The following is a 13,085-nucleotide window of genomic DNA, read 5'->3' as shown; positions in this document are numbered from 1 at the left end:
TAAAACAACATTCATAATACTTTACTAATTTTAATATTCTACTTTTGGAAGAATCATATATAGTCCACAGAATAATTATGAGGATGCTGTGAGAGTGCTCCCTTTTTGCGTGTATAGTTCCAAATGGTGCTCCGGTCATTATCATCTGTATACCACTTATTTGAAAAGAATATGGAATTTTATTTTTTCTGAATATGGAATTTTATTTTTTCTAACATTCTCACTTCAAGAGGGTGCCAAAAAATAGGTCATTGTTCAGTTTCTGATTATTCCATTAATTCCATTAAATACAATATAAATTAAAATATATGTAAAATGTGTATTACATGTATAATTTATTTTAGGATATGTATGTATGTATTAATGTATGTATATAGTGTATTTGAGCTCATAGAATATATGTTAAAAATCTCAAAGGATTGGATGTATCTGTACTCTCCATCTCACTGCTGTTCTTAGATCAGGAGTGAAATAATCAGAAACTGAACAGCCAATGCATTTGAATTTTTTGGCATCCCCTTGGAGTAAAAGTATTTGAAACATTAAGATAGAATATATTTTACTGTAAACGTGTATAAATAACACATATTTTATATGTATATATAACATGCACAAATATATATATACATTTTTACATACTATATACACACTCATTTTATGACATAATTGTTTAAATTGAAAGCAGTATTAAGTTTCAGTTACTTGAAGGTAAATATAAATAATTGTATATGGCCAAATATAAATACTTTAATATTTACTAATACATTAATGTTCTATTAGTTTATTTTCAAGATATGAGTTTAAAATTTTGGGGGAATAAAACTAAGTTAAAATAAAGCTACAGTGCAATCTAATTAATATCAAGAATTCTTTTTTGAAATTCCAGTGTTATATTTATACGATGGTACCCCTCAACTTTGAGTGGAAGAATTTATAGTTCTATATTCTCAAAACACTTTCACAAGGACCAACTAGCAAAAACCACTAGTATGTTTGGTTTATAAGACATTTTAAGTGCAACTCCATAGTCACATCACATGTACATATTTCTAATATTAATTGGGGTGTCCTTCATAGTTGTTTCTTAGAAAATTATCATTATTGAACAGCTTTATGCAACAACTGAATATTTGCTTGAATAGTCCATGCCTATATTCTCACTTTTATACTCTATATTGTTTTCACAATGAAAGTAGATGTGATATAAAAAGTCATTTTTGAAAAATTAAAACACACCCCAAAACTTTCATTAATTAGTGTATTATTTTTCTTCATTCTAAACATCTGAGGAAATCATCTGGGAATGATTTTTTCTTTGTTATGTTATAACAGTACATTAAAATTATTCTTTTTCTTTTTAAGATTTTATTTATTTGAGAGAGCACAGCAAGGGGAAGGATGGAGAGAGAGGAAGGAGACCCCTCCCCATAGGTGAATAATAGTGTATGCAGCCTTTTCAGATTGGCTTCTTTCACTTTGTAATATGCATTTAATGTTCCTCCATGTCTTTTCCTGGTTTGATAGCTCATTTCTTTTTAGCACTGAATGTTATCATTGTCTGGGATGTATCAGTTTATTTACCCATTCACCTACTGAAGGACACCTTGGTCACCGCCAAGTTTTGATAATTCCAAATAAAGCTAATATATATGTCCTAGTGCAAGTTTTGTGTGTACATAAGTTTTCAACTCCTTTGGGTAGAATATCCAAGAATGTAATTGCAGGATTGTATGCATAGTTTTCTAAGAATTGCCAAACTGTCTCCCAAGGTGTAAGACACTTCCATTTTGCTTTCCCACCAGCAGTGAGTGAGGGCTCATCTTGCTCCACATCCTCACCAGCATTTGGTGTTTTGAGCGTGCCAGATTTTGACCTTTCTAATTGGTGGGTAGTGGTGTGATCTTTACCTTTTCATTTTTATTTTTGTCAATGATGATGGCAATCTATAATGTTACTTCATTGTTATTTATTCCTTCCTTGAGACGTTTATTATCATTTTTCAAATAATTTCTTAAAAAGCTCTGGAAAGTTTCAGACTTGTCTGTAAATCTGTTACTATTTGACTTTATATCTCTTTCAAAGGCTTTTAATTTCTTCTCTCTTAGATTCCTTCGTGCAAAATTCAGCTGGGCAATGAAGGAGAAATTTCCTCTGCTTTTGCCTTGTAGCAGTAAATCTCCTAGCAATAGTGATAGTCAAAGAGAGAAGACTTAGTTTTGTTGAAATGTGTTTAATAGACTAAGAAAGGTAAGCCACAGCACAAAGAAACCTCTTACAGAAGAGAAATAAGTAACTGACAAAATCCTAAATGCCAGAAGGAAACTTAAAAATCATCTTGTTAAACCCTGATCTTATTTACAGTTGAGCAATTGGAAGCTAGAGAGGTCAAATGGCAAGCCCACTGTCACACCAGAATCCAGGTCCCTGAGGATCCTCTCCAGTACTTGCATGTGTGTGTGTGTGTGTAAGCACAAGCGTGCTCATGTAAAACACAGAATTCAGGAAAAGCAGGAGAGGAAAGAGAGGATAATTTATCCATCCAGTATAAATTTATTGTTCTTTGCCAGGGATAGACCCACAAATGCCATGGACTATACACATATTTACTTTTGTAGATTAACAATTTTATTATAAAAGACAAATATGTTTTTAGTTAGTAAGATCAAGTCTAAAACCTATAAGATATTTCAAGTATAGATACATAGTAAATAGAGCATATGTTGTTAAATAGAGATCGTAGAGATGAAAGAGTCCAGAGATCTTCTGGAGGCACTAAATAACATATGAGATGGTAAATATTTGGCATTCACTGACACAAGGGTCACATAAAGCCCTCATTCAGTATATAGGCGGCCTTAAGTCAGCCTGGCTTTGGGCACACCAGGAGTTCAGTAACAAACATAAAACCTATGTCTGTGTAGCAGAGTCTGCGGCGAGCTTCAGGTGTGGCCAGGTGCGCTAGCCTGTGGCTGTCCTGAATCTGTCCTGCGTCTGTCACGCAGGCTGATGGCACTGAGAGGAGAGATGAGAGGTACAAGAGTTTTATACACACTGGATTCAATAGCATGGCTCTCAACCCACTTGTCCACTAAACTATTAACTTGCTCCTTTCTTTCCTCCTTGCTTCTTGCGTGTCTGATTTCATAAGCTGTGAACTGAGCATTTTTAAATGCAGTCCAAGAGCCTTCCTATGCTGTGTCCACTGGGAAAGCTTGCGTGGTGCTGTGCTTAGAGGCTCCCAGAGCCTCCATAATTTCTTGCATGATGTCAGTAAGGATGCCATGTGGTAGCAAAACCACGGAAGAGGTACATGTGGGCAGCAAATGTAGGAGGCAAGAAAGGATTGTGGGAGCATCACAGTCAGAGGGAAGGGAAGTGCCAGAGCTCCTAGGCCCACAGGTTCATTGTGTCTGAGGAGGAACAGCAAGGGGATCAGAGGGTGGTGGGAGCAGAGGAAGCTTCGTGGGACCCAGGGGTGGCAGGCCTAGGACAGCCCTGGGCCAAAGCACACAACACCTTGGAGACCATGGTAAGGGCTTTGAAGTCTGGAAGCTGATGAGACTAAGGTTCAAAGGAATCCCTGGGCTGCAGAGGGGATGCAGAGTCAGAGCACAGGGCTGGGAGCACACACCCCAGCTAGAAGCTGCTTCCATGAGTAGGGGAAAGGAGGTGGGGTGTGGAATAGGACTGTTGTGGGGGCAGGGGCAGGGGGAGTGTGAGGGACTCTGGGTCTGCATCCATCTATCCCTCAGTCACTGCCACAGGTGACTTCTTCCCCAAATTTATCACTCTGCACACTTCTGCCAAATTAAAAATCTAAAATGTCACTAGCCTCATTAAAAACCCTTTCCAAACAGTGCTTCTCTTTCTGCACAAATGAATCCAGACTCATTACCCTTGGTGCTGTGTGGTTAGAGCTCTGAATGGTGGTGTCTGCTATGAAGAATTTGCCCATCTCCCTTGGAACACAGCACACTAGATCATGATCACGATGCATCAAGTCTAAATCTCCTTCAGTTGTCGTATATTAGGACATATGTCTTTTAGGACAATGACCATGTTTTTTTGCATTGCGTATTTCCCCAAGGACACACTCAATGACAACTGATCCCCTTCTTCCATCCCACCCCCTGTTCCCCAAAGACACATTAATTTTCATTTCTTTCCTTCTAGGCTGGTACAACATGTCAGTAAGAAGGACAGGAAAACAGGAAATAAAAACAGGTTTGGGGATAGCTTATCCCAGGACAAGCAGGGGCAGCGTGTGCCTTGTCTTTCCCAGAGCATGTTCTCACTCCACATCTAACTCCAGGAAGGGGAGTTCTTCACCATCACTGACCAATTTTACAGAGAGAGGATATGTCTGTGTATCAGGCAGTGTTGGTAACCAGGGGAGGGAGGCTAGAGGTCTCTGCAATGAGATCACTGTTGTAAAGGCCTCCCTAGGAGGTGGCTGTGGGGAGTTCATTCTTTCTCTGGGATCATCATATCTCTGTGTCATATTTTGAGGAGAGTTAAGTTTCCATGTGTTCTCAAGGTCTAAGGTCATATAGCCAGTGTCAGTGGATTCCAGAGAGGTGGACTAATACTCATATTTCAATGTCCTGCTGTGCCTTTTCTGTTCATTGGGATAAAGCTGAGTCTAAGTCTCATGGCTTCTGCCTTAGTTCAAAGCCAGTGGACTGGTGTGCCTACAGATACAAAGCTGGTCAGACTGTCAGCAAATGGAGAGAACTTCTGGGTTAGGGAAGCTCTCCCCCTCATCTCAGCACTAAGGCTCCCTGCTTGTTCACACATCCACAGGTCAGATGCTGGCAACACAAGGACTTAGGAACTGTTCAACTAGACACATGGACCAATTGGCTTACCCAGGGCTGATACCTTGCTAGGTCTTTTCTTCTGCAATGGACACATCAGCATTGCAGACTATTTCTGAGCACATTCCAGCATTCTTGGATGCCTTCCAGCTGCTCTCACCTTTAACATTTCCATTATGTAGCTTCTGTAATGAAAATGATCAGTGTCTGCATTGTCACAGAACAATAGTGGCCCTTAGAGAACATTCTAGAAAACAGGCAACCTGTTTCTAGGCTGTCCCAGTGCTGGGGGAAGGTGCATTGCTGACATTTAGGAAAAGACCAGGGATGCTAGATGTCCCACAAAGAACTGGTTCAAGTGTCTCAGTAAATCTGAAGGCAAAAGAACCTGTTAATCAATCCTAGAACCTGACTCCTTTAAAAAGAAGCATGTGTGTGTTTGTGTGTAGTTCAATAGGCACTGAGGTTTCCCAGAATGCATTTTATAAATTGAGGTTGTAGTTTGCTCTTTTCATATGTCCCCCAAGAATTATTGGCATTTTCTGAAAAAAGAAAAGAAAGTCACATCATTGAGAGTAAGTCTATTAATGGTGTCTGATCATCTGAGTCAATCCTTGTTGCTTTCAGGATGATTCTATATGTAGGTTCTGTAATGACTGATTTTGTGCATCAACTTGACCAGGCCTGGGTTACCCAGATACTTAGTCAAACATCATTCTGGGTGTTTCTGTAAAGGGGGGGTGGGGGTGGGGGTTGGATGACATCAAAACATTTAAATTGGTAGACTTAATTGTAAAGCAGATTTTTGCCCCGAATGTGGGTGGGCCTTATTCTATCAGTTGAAATCAGGAATGAAATGAAAAGGCTGTCTTTCCCCCTAATAAGAACTACTCATGTCTGGCTGATTTTGAACTGAGATGTTGGCTTTTTCCTGCCTTTGAATTTAGACTGAGACATGAGCCTGCCTGGGTCTCAAAGCTGCTGGCATCCAGACAGAAACTATGCCATTGGCTGCCCTGGATCTTTCATTTGCCAAGATCTCTCATTTGCCAACTCACCCTATAGATCTTGGCCTTGTCAGTCTCCTAATCACATGAACTGGTTCCTTATAAGAAATCTCTCAATATATATATATGCACATCTACCCTATTGGTTTTATTTCTCACTAATACAGGCAAATACCCAACTTCTAATTTATGTTTTTGAGTGTAGGACCCAAGAATGTATATGTTGAAATTATCTCCTTTATTGTTAGAACAATTGTCTCTTATTTATTTATTTTTTAGTTTATTTATTCATGAGACACACACACACACACACAGACACACACAGAGGCAGAGACACAGGCAGAGGGAGAAGTAGGCTCCATGCAGGTAGCCTGACGTGGGACTCGATCCTGGGTCTCCAGGAACACGCCCTGGGCTGAAGGCTGCACTAAACCCCTGAGCCACTCAGGCTGCCCAATTATCTCTTATTTTGTGTTTACACAACAGTTATGGTGTTTACTGACTATAAAAAAATTTTGTATGCATTTAAGTATTAATGAGTGTTTAAAAATGTAACTTCTTAGTGGTCTGGAAAAGGGGCACTAGAAACATTTGACTTGGGAATGTTGGAGATGATAGGTATGGGAACTCCTGCTTTTCATAAATTAGACCCCCCAAATGTAACTTGTTTGTTTATTAAGCGACACAAGCACAGACATCATAGCATGTCAATAAACACAGGTTACAACCCCTCTGCTACTCTCAGTGGTGGCAGCAGGCCCTGGACTAAGCCTCTGCCCTTGTGCCTTGAAATGTGAAGGTCTTCCCAAAATTAATATCCTTGGAATTCTAGCATTCCCTTATAGGTTTTCATAATTTCTCCATCAAAAAGAATTGCTTTATTTATTTTTTTATTTATGGAGACAGAGAGAGAGAGAGAGAGGCAGAGACAGAGGCAGAGGGAGAAGCAGGCTCCCTGCAGGAGCCCAGTGTGGGACTCTATCCCAGAACTCCAGGATCATGCTGTGAGTCCAAGACAGATGCTTAACAGCTGAGCCACAGGTGTCCCAAGAGTTGCTTATTTTCGATGTAGATGCAGACCTTTGGTTGAGGCACTTGTTTTATTCTTCCTTCAGTAGGAATTCTGGCACACCTGACAAGTCTGCAGGGGGCGGGGTCTTGATCCATCTTGTCTACCGTGCCCAGGTCCTAGCCTTGTTCTTTGCACTGAAAAGGCCCTCAATAAACTCAAGTTAAGCTGAAGCAGTCCTCTTCATTGCCCCCTAGGAATACTTACATTTATGTTCAACTCTGCAGGAGTTGATAGAAATTTTTTATCCTTATTCAAATCTGGACAAAAATTTTCCTTGTGCATTTTAATTGTGGGTTGTTGTTGTTGTTGTTGATTTTAATACCACACATCTGCTTTACTCGTGAAGCCTCCCAAGAGGCTGATATGGTGACAACATCAGAAAAGGCAAGCCTCTGAAATAGAAGTTAAATAGAAGTGAAGAGGTATCAGGAAGTGGTTAAACTAGTCACTACAGAAATTATACACAGTTGAGATGGTTTGGACAGTTATGGATGACGAGATGAGATGTGTTTTCCACATCAAAGAAACTAAAATGTAACTAAGATAAGTTGTGGTCAAATTAATTTCATGTGTCCAATGCAGCTTCCTAACTCAAGGATGGCAAAGTGTATGGAATCTGGAAAGGAGTGAAAACAGAGTTAAGCTTTGTCAGTACCTATTTATTGTTCAACCTCCACGGAAGGGAATTTTCAATGAAGAAAAGATGAATTTCTCTAGGCTGGACAAAGGCCGTGTTCAAGTAACTGACTTTGGGAAAAAAATCTCTCCTTTACAACAAGACTCTCTCATCTATTTTGATGTTCCAATCTGTTCCTTTTGTGTTCTCAAAACTGTTCTTTAGGGAAAAAAATGACAAAAAATATCTGGTGCCAATCGTGTGACTTATTGAAACTACCAGCTATTCCAGTATCAAATAGTAAAGTGTATCATAGTAAAGTGACATCCAGGTTTGGCTGAGCTCAAGTCAATTTCCCAAGGCTGTTCAGCAATGACATAAACCAAGATACTTTGAACAACAAAAAGTTAGATGCCCAGATCACCAAAGCACAAATAACCCATAAAATCTAGCTTTGGTTTCTTTTTTACTTTTTCTCTTAGGAATTTTCAGTTTCTAAATACTGTAGTATAATGGATTGATATGCAAATATTTGTCTATTCTGCACAGATTTCAGCCACTCCCTCCCCATATCTTTCCAGACATCTTTCCCGCTGAAAACTGTGAGTCATTCAGGCGGTTCCCTAATAGCCAAAACATGCCTCTACCTATACCTTTATCTGTATCTGTAATGTTATCTATACCTGTATCCACACACACATATGTTCTCCAGGCCCAAGATAGATATGTGGTTAGCTAATTTAATCCTTCTCAATCCTATCTTCCAATCCCTCCCCTGGGCTTTTTATCTGCCAACTCCCTCACTTTGTAAAACAAAGAAATATCAGAATTTCCTGTTGATTCTCTGCATTAATGGTTTAGTGGACAAGATCAAAGGCTTATATGCTCAGAAAAGTAAAGAACCAAATATATAGTGAATTTACTATCATCTTAAGAAATGATGGAAGGAGAGAAGATATATATATTTAAACAGTATAACTTTTCTAATAAAATTGAGGGAGGGATGTACACACATACATATACATGAATACAGAAAACACAAAATACGCACACTCGTGTGTGTATCTCCTCAAACACACTGTCACAAAGATAGTGAAAAGCTGAGTAGACAGAAAGTTCACCAAGAGCTGGAGAAGGTGGGTTGCTGACTTAATTGTAGCCCAAATCTTGAATTTTCTAAATTCACAGGCCTTTTTAATGGCCTGTCAGTCTTTTTTCTCCAGCTCTTTGAAAGAAATTCTGTCTATAGAAACACTGTAAGATTTGGAATTCTCCTTTATAAGATTTCCTTTATGACAAAGTAGATGATGCTTGGAACTTTTTTTTTTTTTTTTTAAGATTTTTTTAAGACAGAGAGAGAAATAGAGGCAGAGACACAGGCAGAGGGAGAAGCAGGGTCCATGCAGGGAGCCCGACGTGGGACTCGATTCCTGGTCCCCAGGACCACACACCCTGGGAGGAAGGCAGGCGCTAAACCGCTGAGCCACCCGGGGATTCCCCCTTGGAACTTGTTTTCATGCAAGGGTTCTCTCCCTACTATATTTTTCAGCACATTTGATACAGAAAGTGAATATATGTAACATACAACTTAAGTATAAAACAAATTGCATCAAACACCCACAATAGAACTTCTAGCACTAAATCTAGAATGTTGGCAACAATTTGTATTTACCTCTGGTCTTGTCTACATCCTCTTGCTGTGACTGTCGCTGAGGCATCCACTTCCTAATTCTCAAAAACTCATTCATGAAGCTCTTAAAGAAGCTGTTTGAATAATACACTTACATGTGCTTCTCTATATACTTAAATGAAATATATTTTAGAGCTGTATAAAGTGGCATCATCTATGAACCTTCTGAGACTTAGGTTTCTGAAATTCATCCAACTACAACTGTGTATTTTTTTTTTATTTTTTTCTTACAACTGTGTATTTTAATCTTTTTTTTCTTGCTATATGGACTCCTACTGAGTAAACGTATCTCAATAGATTTGTTGATTCTTTTGGCCATGAATATGCGGTTGCCTTTCCTATTTTGCTACTTAGCAGAGTGCTGGTCCATCCTTCTGTGTCCTGTTCAGTGCCTGCAGAATACTCTCAGGTAAACACCTCGGAGTAGAATGCTGTCATGGGAGCACTGGAATTGGATAAAGGGTATTATTTAAAAACTTCAGCAAATACAATTCAGTGTAGAAGTGTTTCCACCCCGATTCCCGGCAAGGACCAAAATACTTTCAAATGTGCGGGTCCTGAGAGCTTAAAATGGAGAGAGGGATTTTGACCTCCTGAGTTGGGGGAGAAGGAACAGCGCTTCCCTTGCCCTTCTAGTTTTCTTTTTAAATGTTTCCCAATAGCAACACGAAATGCAAGTGACACGGAAAGAAAATACAGAAGGGCTTCTGACCAGGAAAGGTAGGAGAGTGCAATCCTTCCCACGAAGAGGAATTTCACTCAGAGAAAAGAAGCAGTGGTGCAGTGGCACCGCCTCCCGCATAGCCACGCTGCCCACCCTTACCCCATTAGGACAGACGCGGGAAGGGAAGCCGGTGCCTTTGAAACTGCCGCGCAGCGTCTGGATTGGACATCCCCAACCAACGTGGCATATGACTGAAGCCTGAGGACATTTTGAATTGGGAGTTTCTCCATTTCCCCCCCCCCCCCCCCCTGCTGTCTTTCTAACCTAGTATGTGGCAAATACAAACTCAAGGGGACAGCCAGCACCATCCCCCTTCCCCAAAGAAACATAAGTGAATACAAACGATTTGTGCAGTCCTTAGCCTGTGCTCAGTGCTTCCTAAAACACACCTTACATTTAGGGACAGAGCGCTGGAGGCATTATTATAACTTTTTGCCAGGTTGACATTGTCAAAGGTGACCAGCTTTTACTGTGGAGACAAGAAATACTTTCTTACTCGATTTGTGTTAATGAACGTGATCCTCCCTGAGCGAAACCCATATAAATACATCTCCAGCGTTCCTTAAGCTTATCATACATTGTAATTAATTTCCAGTCGAGTGAAAACGTGGAATTCACATACTGTTTCTTCACAGCGAAGGAACACCCGGAGTAAAGAAGTGCCAGTTCTCTTTAGATCACAGAGTGGCTCTGAAAAGAGCCTTTTGGGTGTGTGCGGAGTCTTACCGATTGCTCTGCCGCAGGCGGACTCACTTGGCGCTGGTGTACTTGGTGACGGCCTTGGTGCCCTCGGACACGGCGTGCTTGGCCAGCTCCCCGGGCAGCAGCAGGCGCACGGCCGTCTGGATCTCCCTGGACGTGATGGTCGAGCGCTTGTTGTAATGCGCCAGGCGCGACGCCTCGCCCGCGATGCGCTCGAAGATGTCGTTGACGAACGAGTTCATGATGCCCATGGCCTTGGACGAGATGCCCGTGTCGGGGTGCACCTGCTTCAGCACCTTGTACACGTACACCGAGTAGCTCTCCTTGCGGCTGCGCTTGCGCTTCTTGCCGTCCTTCTTCTGCGCCTTGGTCACCGCCTTCTTGGAGCCCTTCTTCGGGGCCGGCGCGGACTTGGCGGGCTCGGGCATGGCCGAGAGCAGCCGATAATGGACTTGAAAATACCAGGAAGAAGAGTGTGAGGCTCTAAGCGTCCTCTTTATTCACAGCTTCTTAAACAGAGGAGGCAGTGAGTCAAACCCTGTACCTCATTGGTGAATTCTGTAAACGTCATGTACTAATTCTGTTCAATCAAAAAAAGTGTAGTTGAAAACCAGAATTGCATTGGTTTAGGGTGAAACTGTAATTTTAGCCAATGGCACAGCTTCATTTTTGTGCCCAATAGAGACTATAAGTAGGGCACCTCTGGTTGCTTCAACTCTCACCCTATTCTGGTTTGCCCCTTTTTCTCCGTCATGTCGGGACGCGGGAAGCAGGGCGGCAAGGCTCGCGCCAAGGCCAAGACGCGCTCGTCGCGCGCCGGGCTCCAGTTCCCGGTGGGCCGCGTCCACCGCCTGCTCCGCAAGGGCAACTACGCGGAGCGGGTCGGGGCGGGCGCGCCGGTGTACCTGGCGGCCGTGCTGGAGTACCTGACGGCCGAGATCCTGGAGCTGGCGGGCAACGCGGCCCGCGACAACAAGAAGACGCGCATCATCCCGCGCCACCTGCAGCTGGCCATCCGCAACGACGAGGAGCTCAACAAGCTGCTGGGCCGCGTGACCATCGCGCAGGGCGGCGTCCTGCCCAACATCCAGGCCGTGCTGCTGCCCAAGAAGACCGAGAGCCACCACAAGGCCAAGGGCAAGTAGATCTGGCAGTTTCCACCTGCCCAAGCCAAAAGGCTCTTTTCAGAGCCACCCACTTAATGAACCAAAGGAGCTGTGCCTTTAAGCCATTGTTGGCATAGCAAGGTTTAAATACTGACCTGCAAAAAAGGAAAGAGGTTGCCTAAGGTATTTGTGAATCTGTCACTTGACCGGAGAGTCCCTAAACTGAAGTCTTTTGAAGAAAAAAGACTTGCTTTAATGAACCCACGTGAGCAAAATTTGGGTATTCTTGATTTCTTTTTTTTTAAACATTTTTTTTGTATTTCAGTTCTTTGCAAGTGTTTCTTAATTTCTTTTTTAAAGATTTTATTTATTTATTCATGATAGACTTCGAGAGAGAGGCAGAGAGACACAGGCAGAGGGAGAAGCAGGCTCCATACTGGCAGCCCGACGTGGGACTCGATTCCAGGGACTCCAGGATTGCGCCCTGGGCCAAAGGCAGGCACTAAACCGCTGAGCCACCCAGGGATCCCCTTATTCTTGATTTCTCTGCAGGATCAAATGTCCGTCTGCGACATAAACTTGGCGTCCTGTTACTGGGCTACAGCAAGACCGGAGGCCTCAGGGTTAGTTAGATCCCTAGCACTTGGCGGCCTCCGAAAAACAGCCCAAGGAAGCTGGGCTGGGAACTTCCAGCCTTTCAGACAGATAGGAAGAAATCCTGTAGGATCTGTGCTGCAACAGCCACAGCCTAAACTGCACAAAAGGGAATCTCATTGCTGAGTGGTGGGAGGGTATTCTCGCATCCGCCTCTCCGTGTGGAGGGAGAGCTGATTCTATCCTCTTAAAAGTTTGCTTTGCTGCCCTCCAGTCTTTGTCTGGTCTGCCTCTTCATTCCTCCTAGCGGTGTGACCACAGATGGCGGGCACCAGAAAACTGAGATAAAAAAATTCTGAACCATTTTCTTGGGGGCTCCTCTGGGATCTCTGGTGGTCACCATGGGCATCTGAGTAGTGGGCAGCAAGTCCCTCCCTCTGTTACAGTCCTCAACATGATGGGCACTCCGGAATCGCGGGGCTGCTGCTCTCAAGTCTTTGGTGATAGGTTCCCACTGACCCCTTCTCTAAGGGAAGGGATACACAAAGCTAGGAAAGGCCCCCAAGGGATCGTATTCCCAGTTCACTCCCAGTACCCTGATATGGTGAGGAATGGCTTTCTGCCTCTGCCTTCCTGTCTGGTGGCATCTGAGTCCTACTCCTTCACCTGTTACCCGATCAGGTAGAGAGAGCATCTAGGCTGACTAGGAGCGCAGGGCAGGTGGCGTCCCCCAGGGATCAGGCCCAGAACATGTTAG

At 42.7% G+C, this 13,085-nt stretch overlaps 2 protein-coding genes across 5 annotated transcripts; one reads left to right on the top strand and one right to left on the bottom strand.

Annotated features, from left to right (window-relative positions):
• Nucleotides 1–2,546: 2,546 nt before the first annotated feature.
• H2BC15 (H2B clustered histone 15) lies at nucleotides 2,547–11,149 on the bottom strand. Of its 4 annotated transcripts, none has more exons than XR_005384442.1 (3): nucleotides 8,564–9,152; nucleotides 4,869–7,288; nucleotides 2,547–3,012 (listed from the first exon to the last, which is right to left on the bottom strand). XR_005384442.1 is itself a non-coding variant. In XM_038584435.1 (2 exons), exon 1 carries the CDS (start codon nucleotides 11,054–11,056, stop codon nucleotides 10,676–10,678), a length of 381 nt encoding a protein of 126 aa, XP_038440363.1. In that variant the 5' UTR covers nucleotides 11,057–11,148; the 3' UTR covers nucleotides 6,986–7,288; nucleotides 10,653–10,675. The 4 variants fall into 4 exon arrangements, 2 of the variants coding, with proteins under 2 accessions (XP_038440363.1, XP_038440364.1); XR_005384441.1 differs by lacking the exons at nucleotides 2,547–3,012; nucleotides 8,564–9,152 and adding exons at nucleotides 9,185–9,276; nucleotides 10,653–11,149 and having other exon boundaries at nucleotides 6,986–7,288; XM_038584435.1 differs by lacking the exons at nucleotides 2,547–3,012; nucleotides 8,564–9,152 and adding an exon at nucleotides 10,653–11,148 and having other exon boundaries at nucleotides 6,986–7,288.
• A 200-nt stretch (nucleotides 11,150–11,349) lies between these two features.
• Nucleotides 11,350–12,009, top strand: H2AC15 (H2A clustered histone 15). Its single transcript, XM_038584433.1, has one exon. The coding sequence runs from the start codon at nucleotides 11,381–11,383 to the stop codon at nucleotides 11,771–11,773; it is 393 nt and encodes a 130-aa protein (XP_038440361.1). The 5' UTR covers nucleotides 11,350–11,380; the 3' UTR covers nucleotides 11,774–12,009.
• The last annotated feature ends 1,076 nt before the right edge of the window (nucleotides 12,010–13,085 follow it).

Source organism: Canis lupus, chromosome 35, assembly GCF_011100685.1.
Source record: "Canis lupus familiaris isolate Mischka breed German Shepherd chromosome 35, alternate assembly UU_Cfam_GSD_1.0, whole genome shotgun sequence".
Lineage (NCBI taxonomy): Eukaryota > Metazoa > Chordata > Mammalia > Carnivora > Canidae > Canis > Canis lupus.
The sequence above is the reverse complement of the archived record's forward strand: the minus strand, read 5'-3'. Positions and strand labels throughout refer to the sequence as shown.

What these genes read in the sequence shown, in the direction of transcription:
- H2BC15 (XM_038584436.1), bottom strand. Translation starts at nt 11,056, where the DNA reads ATGCCCGAGCCCGCCAAGTCCGCGCCGGCCCCGAAGAAGGGCTCCAAG.
- H2AC15 (XM_038584433.1), top strand. Translation starts at nt 11,381, where the DNA reads ATGTCGGGACGCGGGAAGCAGGGCGGCAAGGCTCGCGCCAAGGCCAAG.